The 17025-nt window shown below is 38.7% G+C and overlaps 1 protein-coding gene across 8 annotated transcripts in view; it reads right to left on the bottom strand.

The window, feature by feature from the left end:
- Positions 1-493: 493 nt before the first annotated feature.
- Nrxn1 (neurexin 1) overlaps positions 494-17025 on the bottom strand; it is a 947027-nt gene continuing 930495 nt past the window's right edge. For all 8 annotated transcript variants that reach the window (XM_013517619.1, XM_005391018.1, XM_013517621.1 and 5 more), the window contains one exon: positions 494-3894. In XM_013517619.1, the coding sequence (XP_013373073.1) occupies positions 3587-3894 (308 nt within the window). In that variant the 3' untranslated portion in view covers positions 494-3586. The remainder of the gene's footprint in view (positions 3895-17025) is intronic.

Raw genomic sequence — 17025 nt, forward strand, 5'->3', positions numbered from 1 at the left:
ACATTTAAGAAAAGTTAGTTTTGTTTTTTGTTTGTTTGTTTGTTTGTTTCCAGTACTGGGAATCAAACTCACAACCTTGCACTTGCCAGGCAGGCGCTATGCCGCTGAGCTAAATCCCCAGCCCTAAAGAAAAGTTAGAATTAAAGAAGTTAGGTAAATTGTAGGTAGTGAATGTTGGAATTAATCAAAGATTTACTTTCTTTTTTCAGAGAAAATACTATTTATGAAATGATTGTTTGTTTTTAAGTAGTTCTGTGATCTAGGTCTTCACGTACAACACAATGAACAGATATAAATAAAGACATATTTAATGCTGCATCTTGAGGGGTATGAATGTAGAAACTTTCCTTGAATTTTAAAATATGGACTTAAGAGTCAATATTATTCCCCAGATTGTCTGAGGACTGGACTTTTCAAATGCAATCTCTTTCTTACAGTTCCCCTTTATCACAAAATGGTGCCGCATATAATTTTTGAATCAATAAATCCACAGTTGTATTAAGAAATATTTTATTAACAAAACAGTAAATTCCACTTGCTTAGCATTTCCAATAATGGATAAATTGGCCTTGCAACAGAAAAACAAAACAAAACAAACCCCTTAGATACCCAATCACACAAAGCACTAGAAGGGTAAGATCACGTGGCCTCTCTTTGATGCCTTAGGGATTGGCCACCTCACACATTGTTATAGTAGTTGTCCGTTTTTTTTGGTTTTTTTTTTTAAAGGCAACACATTACATGGATAAAAAAGAAGCATACTCAATCATAAAAGTTACAGTCTAGAGATGTAATCAAATTTACGCCAGGTAGTGTGAAATCCTTTATTTAAACTGTGAGTGAACCCTGATACATTTGGTATGAAGAGTCTCAGATTGTATTAATCTTTTTCTCTCCCTAACTCATCTCCTCTCTTTTCTTTCTCCAGTCAGGAAAAGAAAAACAGCTAGATTTTTGAGTTGGCCAATAACATTAGACATATCTTACTGGCAATATTAGATCATATCATTGCATGAAAGCTTAAAATTTATGTTGGAAAGAAACATTGAAAGCAATCCTAATGTCATGCTTCACTGATATATCACTACTTGGTTTTTTTAAATAGTGTTAGAATCTTTTCAGATGAAGCTAGCTCAAATTCACTAGATCAAATGGAAAAGAAACCAGCTTTTTAAACCCAAGCTGTAAATTAGTGGTTTTATATTACCTTTTTATTTCGCCGACTTTCCCTGAGTAAGACGGAATGAGAGAGGTGGGGGAAAAAGACTTGTGAGTTCTTTAACCTGGCAAATGAAAAAGAGATGAAAACTTGAAACTCAAGTAATGGATATTAAATTTTAGTTGTACACCATCTACTTTCTGGGTCATGAAAAAGCCTTTAAGGTTCTTCTTACATAGTTACTTGGCAATCATAGACAATGGTGATTTGCTATGAATTATTCATATGTCTAAGGTACTATATGTCTGAAATCCAGGCCACTTCTTGGCATTTTCCATTAACTAAAATATCACAAAAATGTTTTGCATTTTTTGCCTTTGCTGATTAAAGCTAACTCTAAAGGTATTCTTGTCTTGTATGAAATCTAATATCATTTTAGGAGATGTTCAAGTAATGTGACCAATTTTTACCTTCCATCCAAATAATGCTCTTCCATGGCTTTACCTTCTCATTCTAATAATTTATTGCTATGAACATCATCAAAACAAAATGCAAAAACAAGTGAGTAATCTGTACTTTCTTACTATTTAATGCATGTTAAGCTAAAACTATATTTAATGATATAGATATAAACCAGAAAAGTTAAAATTTAGTCAAAAATCAATATAAAGAGAAGTTTTTAAATGGGTAGTAATACAGAATCAAAAATGATTGAAAATACTTTTTTAGTTGAGAAAGTAGTTACTTTCCAAAAAGTTTTATCATGCACATCAGGTCAGAGACTATATATATATTACTTTATTGGAAACCAACTTTTCAATTGCAGCAGCCAGAGTTAAGGTGTAGATTACCAACTTTACTTCCATAACCTACCCACAAAATGGTTGACACTCATACGGAAGTATACCAGGGATATTGTATTTGATAAGAAAAGGTTCCATTTCCTTAGGGACTAAAATCTTCTCTAGTTCTCCTGGGAGCAAGAGCTCCGTGAAGCAAATCACCCCATTTGTCATATACGTTGGCACAACTATCTTTCTGCCTGCTTTTCAGTGTAGGTCTTCTAATCACTCCTCTGCCTTTTGGCTAAGATCAAGTGCAGTTTGGGTCTTCCGTCATATCTGATGGATTCCTCATGGTGTGTGTGTGTGTGTGTGTGTGTGTGTGTTTGCAAATGGTGCACACATGTAGGGATGTGAGTATTTGGGGGAGAAAAGATTATAAGATATATATGTATATATTTTACCTTCTAATTCACACCTCTCATACAAATACTAAAACTTAACTGCAACAGAATGAAGGCTGTACATGTAAGAAAAAAATTAGCTGAGTCTGTATATACATTCATACATATCTTTCTTAGAATAAACACTACACTGTAATTTTTTTAAAAAAGTAAGTAATTGTGGCAATTTATAATGGTGGCAAAAAAAATCTGACTGAAATAATTGTTGCTCTGATGTCATAAAACTCCCTATACTTAGCAACACTTATAACATTGAATTTACCAAAAATGGCTGAAGAGCAGAGATATATTTTGCATTTTCTATACAACAGGCTATAAAACGTCACTTATCACAGTCCAGAAAGCACACAGAGATGGGTTTTATATAAACATATGTAATAACATAGTAAGCGTGCATGAAAATTTCCCAATGATTGCATCTATGCCCTCTTATTTTTGTCTGGAAATTTTAGTGTGAAAATGTGCCTTATATTTCACATTTTTGAAAATAAGGCCTCCGTACATTTTTTTTTTCTTGCACAATCAGAAAGGGGCTTTTTGAATGTGTTCCTACACAAGTCTTCAAAAAAGCCAGCACTTTGTACGAAACGCAAGTTCCAACCACTGCTCCAGCTGCACCAGGCCGCAAACTCTGAGAGGTTTGCGGGTTGCGTCCCTCAGGAGGACAAGTCTTCTCTGGCCATCAAACTAACTGACCTCTCAGGAAAGCGCTAGCACTTCGGCTAAATCCAGGATCATAGGTAGCTTCTTTTTTGTGTTATGTTTTGTGTTGTTTTGGGGTTGTGCCTCGATGCTGTCACACTCCTTTGCTCTATGAATGCGCGCGGTCATCACTGTCTTTTAGAAATGTTCCAGCAACATAAAGACAGGCAGAGTAAATGAAAACACTGTGGATATTAGGGAATTTATTGGCCCCTGTGTTTTTCTTTTTCTCTCTTTTTTTTTTTTTTGTTTTTTGGTTTTTTTGTTTGTTTGATTTTTTGAGAAACAAGAGCATGAGATACTTGTTTTGCTTTGTTTTTGTTTTTGTTTTTTTTTTTTAAAAACAGTCTTTCCCTCCTGATTGCATTCCCTGTCTTCTTTTGTATGTGCTTCATAAAAAGGAAAGTAAATAAGTTTATATTATGTCTCAGGTAAAATGAAGACTATTTCTATACAAGTGTCCTTTTCAGATCCCGGGATCAGACGTAATACTCTTTATCCTTGTTTTTCTTGTTTTTGTTGGCGCTCTTCGCGCTGCTGGGCTGCTTCTCCTTCACCACGGCCCCGTTAGACTGTGCCGAGTTACTGATGTAGTTTCGGCTCTCATCCACGTGGTACGAGCCTTCATCCCGGTTCCTGTACTTGTACATGGCGTAGAGAAGGATGAGGATGCACAGGGCGGCTGCGGCCACGATCCCGACAACCATGCCCGTGGTGCTGCTGGACTCCCGGATCACTTCTGCAGAGCCAGGGTACGGCTCCCTCCCGCCCACTCGGGTTGGGTTGGCTGTAGGAAACAGGGTGAGAACACACAGAAATGATGACTGGGTTTCTGCGTCCTGGAGAGCCAGCCTCACACCCTCCCTGTATATCAGCGCCCCGTGGAACAGACCTCTTTCGGTAAAGTATAATGTTGCTATGCAGAGCGATGCCCATGCCTCACGGTCAGTGACCATGGAAACAATGATGCAGAGACCTCTGAAGGAGATCGGCTGTCACCTCTTACTCCTCACAGGTCAATTGCATCACCAGTATTCATTTGCATTATCTAAGCACAGCCCCCAAATAAGCATCGATTTGCTTGACAGCAAGTTTGGTGAAAGGTCATAAACCCAACATGACGAATAAACCACAACAGCCCTCCCTTATCATGTTAGCACAAATCACTCAGGGAACGACCCTGCTGTCTCTGCGGAGCACCTAGGAATAACTTGGACTGAATCAGGACAACTCCACGTAGGCCTGCTTTAGAAATTACACTACTTTCCATTCTAACGAACGCAGCATTGAACAATAGACTCATCCAGGCCCTTTGAATAGTCTAATTGTCCGCTTTTAAAAGTGCAATTTTAGTCACGTATTTATAAGCTACGACAGAACTGATTTCCCTTCCTGTTGGAGTCATTTGTTTACGTATGTGTACATGCATTTTATTTATATATTGGCAGTGACTGAATGATCCTCAAGGCTAAGCTCTGGGAAAGAAAGTAGGAAAGCATTCTTTCTCAAGCTTGAGGATCTTCTACACTGGTTTGAGTCAACACTTGGCACTTAATGGATGATAATAAAAGACTGGCTGGCCTAGTTTTAGTCAACGGACAGAACCCTTACTTAATCTTCCTACAGTATAAACAAGGTACAAGCGATGCATCGATCACAAGGTGTCCAGTGTCTTCCCCAAATCCCCATAGGCCCTGAAATTGACCACAAAAGGCAAAGGAAAGGGCTGGAGAGGGAGAGGTGGAAGAGCAGCTCTTTTTCTTGAGATGCTTTCTTTTTTTAACTGAAAAAGAATAGGAACTGTAAAGAGAAAATACTCTGTCTATTTTTTATCCTCGGTTATTTTTTTCTCTTTCACTGAATCTTCATCCTCTCCTTTTTCTTTCAGAAAAAGATAATATTTCAGGTACAGTAGGTTAAAAATCCTACAACTTCCAAAACATTACTCTTTGGAAATTACGCAGTCACTTTTAAAAAATCTCAATTTGTGTATATATTGTGCACACACATATGTGTGTCTGTGTTCACACTCCCCAGGAAACCAACAATTCAAGAAGACTAAGACTGTGCTTTTAGTTCACTACTATGCAATGTCATTCAGTGAACTTTAGTATTTCCGTAAAAGTTTCTGTTAATGACCGGGAATCATTTACCATTACACATACCCACACTTCTTTGTAATTTCACTTTCAAATGTCCCTAAGAGTCTTCTGTTCAGAGGTGAGAGTTTTGCTGTCATTGTCTTTTCCTCCCACAAAGACAGTTGTTTAGAAAGTCGTAGCTCTCAGCCTCAAAGCAGCAACGTGTTCTGAAGCTACAAAATGCAGCAGGAATTGTATCCTGACTATGTCACTGCTTGTTTTACACAAGCCAATGTAATGTTGCTGAATAAAAAGCCTCACAGTCACTTCTACGACCAAGGTAGAAGCACACAAAGAGTATAATCCACAGCAGTTGATTACAGGAAATTAATTTCTTCTCAAGAAGCACAGAACCTACTGCAGCAACTGTCACTACCTGACAAACCAAAGGCGGGCTTTCTCCTTTCAATACAGTCATCTTGTCAAAGTGTGCCAATTAGCTCAGCTGCTAACTTCTGCTAAGTGACAACCTTCTACTTGCTCCCTCTGCAGAGCTGCCTTTTATCACGGAGCCTCAAAAGCTAAAAAGAGAATTTTATGTAAATGTTGCCTAAATCACTCTTTCCCCACTTGATGGAACGCTTTCGTGTGAAATCCATTTTTACAATTATCTCAAGTCATCAGAGGGGGTGGGGGAGGAGGCAGACGCATTCCTAATCACTTAGCTCAGAAAATAAAATGTGAGGATTTTCGTGGGATGCAGGATTTAAATTTTCTAGCACAAGAATATATTCAGTTCTATCTAGGAATTAGTGTAATGCATGGATTATCTTATCCAGGAGTATTAATTTAAATTTTATGTCTCAAATATGTCTGATACAGTTTCAGAGCAACTCTGCATGCAGCACATTAATAATGTGTCCTGGAAACAGAATGAGCTAGCAAAGACAGGAGCAGAACCTGAAATTCTTGAAGTTTGTGGCTTAAGCACTGGATACACATTTCCTATTTGAGGACTGTACTTGGCTTTTCTAGAATACCAGCAAAAATGTTGCATACGTCAAACGAGACCTAAAAATATCTGCATGCCATCCGTATCTGTTCTATAGATCATATTTTTAAAAGTAATACAAGAAAAGCCCTAAAAAGCTAAAATCTAGGCCCCATGAAGAAATCTACATTCCCTTTCTATCATTCCTTCCATTCACATTAAAATTTTCATAATCACCGTAACTAGTATTATCATGGAACTGTTTGCAATATGCAGTTGCTCCCAGATCTGATTAATTAATGTTTTTCTATTCATGCTTCAAATCTGAAGGCTAAGTCACATTTCCCTTAAATTTCATTCTAAGGTGAAAGATATGTATGTGTTAAAAGGACATTTTTCTCATGCATGCAGTAACAGATTAGAGATTAGAGAAATCCAACTATGTTCATGAATTATAAATGTAGTTTCACTTATTGATTTGTTATTAATACTTTATTTTGATGATCACAGAAAAATATCTGAGGACATTTTATATTAATTTGAATGTAGAAAATAACATAGCAAGGCTAAAGATGCCAATGTGAGAAATGGATTTTGATCAGAGATATCCATAAGTAATTTCTGGATTTCATCCATTTCAGCATTTTTCCTTCCTTTTACATTCCACAGTAAGCTAATAGGACAGTTTTAATAATTAAAATAATTTACAACAGGGGCTGGGGATTTAGCTCAGTGGCAAAGCGCCTGCCTGGCAAGCGCAAGGTCATGAGTTCGGTTCCCGGTACCAGAAAAAAAACAAAACAAACAAACAAACAAAAAAAATTTACAACATATTTTTCTCAGCTGTGCTAAAAGCTGAATAAATGAACTGAAGTTTACTTTTACTCTTTCTCCCTTTATTTATCCAGGTGTGTGATAAAGACAGTTTTATGTATTTATGTATTTATTTATTTTTGAGACAGGGACTCATTGTATAGTGCAGGCTGGCCTTGAACTCACCATGTAACCCCACCCCATCACGGCAACTGCAGGCCTGTGCCACCATGCGCAGCTCTAAAGTCATTTTTAAAAACAAGTGAAAGAACAAAGAAGGAGGGATGACAAAAGTGGAACACACACAAATTACCTTTAACTTTTAACAGGTAAAAAATGACCTCTGATTTGTAGATAACAGTAAGATGAGAAAGCCAGTTTATCTCACTGGTCCCAAGGACACAAGTGGTCTGGGTCAAAGGCAAACTTAAGTAGGACTGACGGATGTCACCGAGCAAAGCAAGGCATTTAAGCAACTGGGTTTAATTCAGTGGACAAGAGTTTAACTTTGGTGGTGGCATACCTAATTAATTTTAAGGTTAGGTGTCACTAATAAAAAAAGGAGTTCATGAAATCTAAAATTTGGGTCCATATACATCCTGTTTCAATGATTCATGAAGTATAATATCACGTATAAAGTATGCATTTCGTAAAATGAGAACACTACAGTGATGGGTTATTGTGATTATCACACCTCACCATGCAATTCTAGTGAACAGTGTCTCACATCGTGCATCTCTCAGAGTCAACAACATCAACACTGCTTGCTCTTCATGTGGGGACAGCTGCATACCTGCTTTAACACTAACACAAAGTATTTTGACTTCTGTTGGCAGGTTAGCTGATGAGTATCTTTTGCCCAGTCTAGGCTGCACCAGGTAGAGAGGAATTGTCTTGGGTCAAAAAAAAATATGTAGTTAAGATACATAAGTAATAAGACTTTCTTTTCTTAAAAATATTTTTTAATTTGATGTAATCCCATTTTTTGATTTTTGGTACTTTTTTCTGTTGGTATTCTGTTCATTTTACATTGATGATTTGAAGAGTTTTACCTATTTCACATTCTAGCAGGTTGAGTGTTTCTGCTTTAACATTTAGTTCTTTGACCCATTTTATTTTTATTTTCCATTTTGATTTTAGTTTAGTATGTGGTGAGAGATATGCATCTAGATTTAATCTTCTGCATGTGGATAGCTAGTTTTCATGACACCGTGTATGAAAGAAGCTACCTTTCCTACAGTGTATGTTTTCGCTTTTTTGTCAAATTAAAAACCTTCTGCACACACACAAAAAGCAATCAACAGAGTAAAAAGAAAACCTACAGAATGGGAAACAATTTTTTCCAGCTATTCCTCAGACAGAGGACTAATATCTAGAATATATAAAGAACTCCGAAAAACTAGAGCACCCCAAAATAAAAGACCCAATCAACATATTAGCAAGAGAAATGAATAGGCACTTCTCAGAAGTATAAGTGACCAGTTAGTACAAGAAAAAATGCTCAACATTGCTGGTCAATAGAGAAATGCAAACAACACTGAGATTCCACCTTCTCCTGAAACAATGGCCATCATCAGGAAATCAACCAATAACAAATGCTGGCAAGGCTGCCGAGTGTCTTTGTGGGAGAACGCTTCTACATTGTTGGTGGGAATGTACTCTAGTACAACCATTATGGAAATCGGTATGGAGATTCCTCAACAAACTGAAACTAAAACTTCCACTTGACACAGCTGTTCCTCTTCCGCCTCAACGAGTTGAAGACACTGTATCCCAGGGACACACGCACACCCATGTTACAGCAGCACAGTGCAAAGTAGATCAATCTGAAAAGTGCCCTGTGCGGTCAGGGACGGAGGAAGGGGTGGAGAAAATGTGGCGCTGACATCAGTGGAGTCCTCCTCTGCCGTAAACAAGGGTAAATTTAAGTCATTTGTAGGGAAACGGATGCACCTGGAGACCATAATGCGACGTGAAATAACCCAGAAACACAAGCTGAAACACTGCATGGCTTCGCTTTCATGAGAAACCGAAATGAAAAATAGAAAGCAGAATAAAAGGCAGGTAAGAGGAACTAGGGAGCCAGGTCTTTCTCAGATAGGAAGGGTGTCAAGAGATGGATCAAGAGATTGAGGGGAGCGGGAGGGAGGGCAGGGCGAAGGGACGAAAGGGAACTACGATGTGTCGCGTAGGGGTCCCAGCTCACAGAAGGAATGCACACAGTGCGTACTGAAAACTGCACTAATGAGAGACACCTTTTAAATTACAAAAATATGGGAGGGAAAGGGCTGCCTGTGGAACGCGGGGTGGACACACCTGGCTGACGGCGCTGTAAGGACAAGAAGCCCTTCTGAGGACAATGAGCTCTCCCTATCACAGTCACTTCTTACACTCAGCCAAATGGCAAGGGACAGCTCCCGAGCTTCAGGGACTGAGGACAAATGCAAAGTGGCTCTTCTCTCCCCCCCCCATCTTCTCTCCTCTCTCCCTCCCTTCGCGTGCTTCCTTTCCTTCTATCCTCTTTTTACCCTCCCCCCTCCTAACATTTGGCAAATTTGGATACCTGTGGAAGTTTTCCACATGGTTTACTTTGGCTTTGTAGATTTATTGAGAATCTGGCATGCTAGTTCTAGGAATTTTCATTGTGTAATTAATATTATGATTACTCAGGTAAGTATATGATTTCAGGTATTAGGACAGTTAATATACTTCTGCACTATGCTATAAATCAATTCTTTCCTAGCAGATGATAAATTATTATGGAAAATGTACAGAAAACACAAAGGACATATTCAGTGCTTTATCATATAAAATAATAATAGATCTGAAATTGTTGCTCTGCATAAAAAGTTAAGCCATTTGACCATTACACTTTTAATTTATGTTAAATTGATTGAGATATTTATCTTAAACTACCAGGACAGGAATGTGACTGTTTTACCAAAGTCTTTATTTTATTTTATTTTTTTGGTACTGGGAATCAAACTCATGACGTCAGGCTTGCCAGGCAAGCACTTATGCCACTGAGCTGTGTACCTGGCCCCTTAAATTTTTTTTTTTTTGGCATAACTATTTTAAACATTAACTTTCTAAATTTATTAAGAGATAAAATTATGCACTTTATTAAAATACATATTTGATTGAAAATTTTGGTTATACAGATGGCAATATTAAGCTTTGCATCAGCTCCTGTATGTGCCAGTTCTCATTGTTTGACCTTATTCAGTCATAATTTAGGACTCACAAACAGGAAGGGTAAAGTTCACAGCGACACGCAAGATAAGTCACAAAGGGTGATGCAGAATACGCACTTTGAAAGGTACACTTTTGAATATTAATGGATTTTTTCAGAAAGGTTTCACTTTGCGATGAAAGTATTTGGCGTTCTAAGTCATTCCTTCTGAGCTTAGAAACAGCAATAAAAATATTGATATTTTTAAAAACCTGCTCATGAATTATGTTTTTGCAAAACTGGATGAGACATGCTGTTTGAAATCCCAATTCTTATGACAGAATGGGACGTGATGGCTGAGGGAATCTTACATTTCCATCGATGAGTCTGCCAAGGCAGTAACGTGTCACGACACGCTCTTTTTATCTCTCAAATTGTCACTTTATGAAATTATTTTGTATACGTGAATGAGCTGTCCCTCCACTGTAATCTTTTCATATTTATGTTGTTTCCAAAGTTGGCTTTCAGGGTGAGCCTGCGGTTTGCAGGCAATTTTCCAGGCTGCCATTATTTCTTCAATATAGACTGTGAGTATCATCATCAACCATGACCTTGTCAATTCAAGGATAAAGCGTGAGTGCCGCTGTATATTGATGACAATGAAAATTCAGTTGAGCTTTAAGAAAAAGAATTGTAGGAAACGATGAGTCTCATGAAAGTAAAACAAACCAATGATTTAAGAAAATGTGAACCAAAAATTTCAGATCCAGAGGGGCATACGAAAAGATCATAGAACTTCATAACTCTCTATACATATCATTCTGCTAACTGGAATTGTTGGATATTTTGCCTTATCATGATGACCCTTTTTAAAAACTATCCGTGAGATGCATTTATTGAGTTTTCCAAGTGTCTTTGACCAGTGTTTCTGGTTTTATCATAGATTCAACTTAGTCATTTTCACATTTCTGTCTCCACCACTAGAAAAAAAAGTTTCCTAAAATTATCTCATTAGACCAGAATTCTATCCTGTGTCATAATAAATGTGGAAGTTATTATAATTCTAGGCAAGCCTTGAAAATGGTTTTAGATTTACAGGAGAAGATTTGACTTTTCGGTACCCAGTTTCATTAATACTGTGAAAAGAAAATTGGAACAGGAGGCTCCTGGGGTGTTTGTGAATTGAGATTAGCACATTTTTCCCCTCCTACCTCCAAAACCACCCAAAGATGATTATTTTTCCCATTTTTGTGCTTTAGTACAACGCAGGCAAGAATAAGCAATTATGATGCAATTGCTCACAAGAAGGCATATTTAAATGGCACACTCATAGGAAAGCAGGACACAGTGATATTTGCATGGATCGTTTCAACTAAGGCTGTGGTTTTGTGAGAAGCCATAGACGTTTCCAATCCCTCTTACTCTCTCCTCTAAGCTGCTCCCTTGCGGTGCCCATATTAAACCCCATTAATGCAACTCAAACAAGAAGCTTATGAGAAGAAATGCTTGAAACATCATAGGCCTTCTCTAGTAAATCTGACATTCTGAAAGAAGTTGCAAATTCATGCATCTTTGCTACCTGCTTGGCAGCTGAGTCTAACATTTTCTCTGTTGAGGAGACAGCGAAGCAGACAGCTGGTACCTTCTCTCTGGGCAGGGTCATAGCATCACAGCATTTATAGAATTCTGTTCTTCGGTTATCCTATACATTGCAATGTACACATCCGCATGTGTTGGTTATCTGATGTTCCTTACACTTCTCACACGGTAACTGTCTCCATCTGGTTTTATGGGAGCCCTTGAATGCATCGTGGTGTTTACTAAAATACCCAAGTCCCTACTGCTGGTACATTGCTGGATGGCCTATCTGTTGTATCTACTACTTGGTCTTTCCTGACAGGCTGTCACCTACCTACCCGTGTGTGTTTTCTACTTTTTTCAGTGGAAATCACAGCCGTCACATTACTGCTGCCCCCAAGTCCCCCCAAAATAGGTTCTACCTCTATGCCTGGCTTGTATGATCACTTTCCTCCTTCTAGGCTCGGGGTTATCTATACCTCCACTTAACTTATCCATCTTTTATGAAGTTTTCTCTAAATCTTTTCCCAGCTCTGTCAATGAATATACAGTGATTAAAGTTATGTTCCAGTGACAGAATGGATGAGTACATAGTCAAACACACTTGCATATGCCCATATGGACCCTGAAAAATAATAAGGTAAAGAAACATACAAGAAAGAGCTACACAGTGAAACATGGAGTAAGAGGTGGGAGACGTATGATGGAGAACTGTAAACACATAAAAGAATGTAGCAGAGGTCTCTGATTTAGCCTGGGGAGCCAAGAAGTCCTTTCAGAGATTGACATGATGAGACCCAGAAATGCGTGGACAGCAGTCAAGCAGAAAAGCAGAGGGAGAGTCCGACAGAACAGGAGAACTCAGTGTGGACTGAGCTGGAGGAAGGGGTTTGCTTTTCAGGAACCGAGTGAGAGCCAGAGTGCGGCAGCACAGCAGGCTTAGAGGGACAGGGAGAAGAAATGTGAAGGTGGACGTGAGTCTAATCACACAGATCATGGACTGTGGAATGAAGCCATGAATGAAAATACGTGTGCGTTTGATTTCATAAATAATAATTTTATAGACAGATTACTAAGAATGTAAAAATGCAAATGAAACAGGGGTGGTATTTGTAGGGCCTATCACAAGCCAAAAGTAAATAACTTAGGGCTAGGGATTTAGCCTAGTGGTTCAGCGCCTGCCTGGAAAGCTTGAAGTCCTGAGTTCCATTGCTGGTACCGCCCCCGCAAAAAGGACATGCCTCTAACATACAAAGAAAATGCATCACTATATGAAGAAACACAAACATCCAATTAAAATGCCAAAAATGCACATAATCAGTTGGAAAAGAGATGTAAACACCAGTAAGAACATAATTACTTCATTTGCTTTTAGGAAACAATCTAATAGCATCTATAAAATTTATTTATTTATTAATTTATTTAGTATCAGGAATTGAACTCAGGACCCTGTGCTTGCCAGGCAGGTGCTGCACCACTGAGCTATAACCCCAGTAGCAGCTATAAAATTTAAAATTAAAAGATAAAATCACTCAACCCTATAGCACCCATTTTAATATGGATTCTATACTGTAATGAAATCGTACAGAAATGCTCACATTGCTGTTCCATGTATTTTTCTCATTTTCAGAGAGAAAATCAGAATACCTTTGACAGTTGCTTGTAACTCTGCCTTGTTGTCACCAATTTCTCTACCTCCCACCCTCCAGTGCAGCCTGAACCTCTGCGGATGCCAGAGGATGCTTGCTGACTGACTGGAGCAAAAGGTTTCTGTGTGTTGGTGAATGTCTACCAGTGAACCTGTGAATGTTACCCTTACGAAATTTGAAATCCTCAGGGACCTTTGCTTGTAAAGTGTTAAGGAAAGGTGTTGGGCAAGTGGAAAAAATACTGGTATTAATACCGAGTACTTCTTTATAAAATATTTTACCTCAATACTTTTCTACCCCAACTCTACATAATCTCTTCCATAAAAGAGTAAATGTGTTATTTACGTCATTAAACCGGAGATCCCTTCCATGTGCTTTGGAGAACTGGGATCAGTGTGCATTAATGTAAATACCTATCTAATATCCTGAGCTTCCAAGTAATATGCCACTAGATCCCAATGACTGAGGTCACTAAGTTATTTAAAGTTCACCGAGTCGCAGTCTTCAGTTGGATGCATTTGGGCGATTCATGTACATCGCCTGACATCGCAGAGCTGCAAACAGTTGATAGCTAACTTTGAATTCCTTTCGTCAGTTCAGCAGAGCAGCTTCCAGAAGTTTCTAGGGTACTTTTGAGCCCTGTTGCTCTTAGAAGGAGGGAGGGAAGAAGGGCCTCATCAGTTGGATCAAACTCTCCATAATCGTCAAGCGGAAGAAAACTCATACAGGCAACAACTGAGAAAATAAGTTCCAAAGCTGAAGAGCCCAGAGAGTCCCTATGTGTTTTACATCAAAATGTATTACATTTCAGAAAATGCAAGATGAACTACGCATTGAAATGTAGATGGTACGCATTATTACTGATTTCTATTCAACTTCATTTCTTGATAGCAAAATAGCTTCCCTTCCTGGGAGTTCACTGACTACAACAGCCAGAAGTACATAGATGTAGCAATCACTCTTCTTAAGATACATTTCACTTTTTTGCATATAGAAATCAGAGCAATCTATCTTAAACAAACCACAGGATTTATTCCAAGGAAACTTCATGGCCTGGAATGAGAAGTGTAGGGAGAACTTACAATAAATTTGGCACCATGATTATAGGTAGAATAATGAATATTGTGCGTGCATAGTGTATTTGTATATAGTTCGTACATATGATATAGTTAAACTCCTACTTCTCTGACCCACATTGCTAAAGTTGTCTTTTTTTGGGTTTTTTTCATGGTTGCATAGGTAAAGCTAGGCTTTTGAAGAGTTCCATGGAAAATTTATGATATCTTGGGATTAAATCACTTAAATATGGTGAATTAATAAAATCCTTTTCTTAATGTCCTCCTAAATTTATCCTTAGGAGATATTTCTAACAGTACTTGTCAGTTGATACATAATACAGCTCTGATGACTTCTGACCTGCAATAATACCTATTTTTTCCTATTTTACTTCATGAACGATTTTTGCTCTTATTATTATTACACAGTAGGCTCTGTGTATTGAGTTATGCATACATTATCTTATTCCTCATCTGCCACAGCTCTGTGGTAAAGCTGTTATTATTACCTTTAGGAAAGAAACCAGTCTGAAAGACGTTAGGTTGTTCAAGCTTCCATGTGGACAGCTAAAATTTAAATGTATTATTATTTCCTAGTTTTTCACTGTGTCATATATAAAAGCATTTAATATTTTAGGTACCTTCCTAAGCAGCTGTCCGGTTCACCCTCTGCCAGTTTTGCTGCTCTTCACCTCCTGCCATCTACCTCCTTTGCTGTAGGGGTTCACACTCACAGAATCGTGAAAAAGCAATGCAGAATGGAAAAGATGGATGTGAGATTAGGTAACTGGTTGTAGTTCTGGAACCTGACTTGTTCAGTGGCAGTTGGGAATTCATTACCCTCTGCCAGCATCAGAAATGTGATGGTGACATTTAAACTATTCGCCTCCCAAGGTCACTCTAAGGATTAAATCAGGCAGGACAATAAATGTGTGAGTCCTCCGAAAATAATGGTCTGATTATGTTCGTTGTGTCTTTCACACAATGGTACCGAATCATTAGCTGTCCCAACCATTAGTTCTGCAAGGCATCATGCATGCTCTGGCCCAGTCAGTCGTGGCAGTGACCACCCAGGACATCATCTGCGTGGGGGTAGTGGTGTTTGAGGTCTTCCTTTTTGTGACTATGACCCTGTGAATTCTGGCGGTGACAGCAGCTCTTTCTATCATGGGGCATGTCGTTCCAGCGAGGTGGGCTGCATGTGGAGTGTGTTTCTGTTGGGAAGTGTTCTGTCTTTAATGGATGGGTGCTGTCTGGCTCCTATGGTTAGAATGAATTAAATTGTTCCCTCTGTTAATATTTTCTTATGATAGTTGATGTTTTTAGGTGTCATGAAGTCAATCATCTAAGACCAGTATTTGGTAATAGAGGATGGTAGAGCTGATTATCTGAGAAGCAGTAATTCTTTTGATTAGGTCTCAGCGTTGCTTTCTTAAATTGTTGATTTATTTTTCTCTCCTCTGTCCCTATTCTGGAATTCTAGGGGAATACCTGGCTCAAATCCATTGGAGAGTTTCTACTGCACGGCTTTGTGCTTGGTGGGAGAGAGGCACCCCTCACCCAGATGGCAGCGCAGCATCTGTAAAGCCATGAGCATTCTGGGTAATGGGGCAGGGTACAGTATTCCTGACTTGGAACCGGGTCTATTTACTCTGGGTAATCATTTTTATATTCCTGACACAATGCTGTTGCTGTCTCATTTTTCCCAATTTTTGTCAGGAAATGATCAGATTCTTTTACGGTGAAAGTGCAGCAGCCAAGGTGAAGGGTTAGACAGCTCCCTCTGAGCCCACTAGTGAGAAACCCATGAAGCTCAGAGTCAGGAAACGTGGAGGACAAGACATTCCCCCACGGGGCGAGGGCGCTGTGGGTGGACACACCCAGGAGTCATACCGCCCTGAGCGTTCCTAAGTGTTTTAGGAAGAAGAGGGAGGGAACTTCAAGAAGAAACAGAAAAACACCATTCTGTATCTGAGAAGTGCTGCGGGGGCAGGCCCTTTTGTTCATGTTTTTCCAAAACGAAGAATGCATTTGATACGTCCCATCATCCCCGCCCCAGCCCACCCTGGACATGTCCTGCACAGCAGCGCTAGGTTCACTGTGGGTACAGACGAAAGTGCTATGGAATTTAGATGTACTTTTGAAAACTTTCTAGATGCCAAAATGTTAGTTATTAATATTTCCCCTTCTTGGTTTGGGATATACCTCTACTTCCGTTTATTTTATTGTTTACTCCTTCTTTTGCTGGTGCTAATAATAAAAGCTAATTTATATCATTGGTTTCACATGGCAGACATTCTACTAAGTCCTTTACAGGTACAGTCTCATTCTAGGTTTCGTTTGTTTCTATCAGTACTTCAGTGGCGTGGGTGTTTAACATTATTCATGTCATTTTGCAGAGGCAAAAGTCAAGTTATGCAGTGGTTTAATTATCTGCCTCTGATTACACAGCAGGTGGCTGAACATGAATTTGAACTCAGAAACTTTGACATCCCAAGTTTATCCAAGGAACCAAAAATTTTAGTGTGTTTATAAATGTGGTGGCATTTATAGTTTTGTTTTTCCTAGCCCTTTTTTTT

Source organism: Chinchilla lanigera, unplaced genomic scaffold (genome assembly GCF_000276665.1).
Source record: "Chinchilla lanigera isolate Chin_1 unplaced genomic scaffold, ChiLan1.0 scaffold00040, whole genome shotgun sequence".
NCBI classification, from domain to species: Eukaryota; Metazoa; Chordata; class Mammalia; order Rodentia; family Chinchillidae; genus Chinchilla; species Chinchilla lanigera.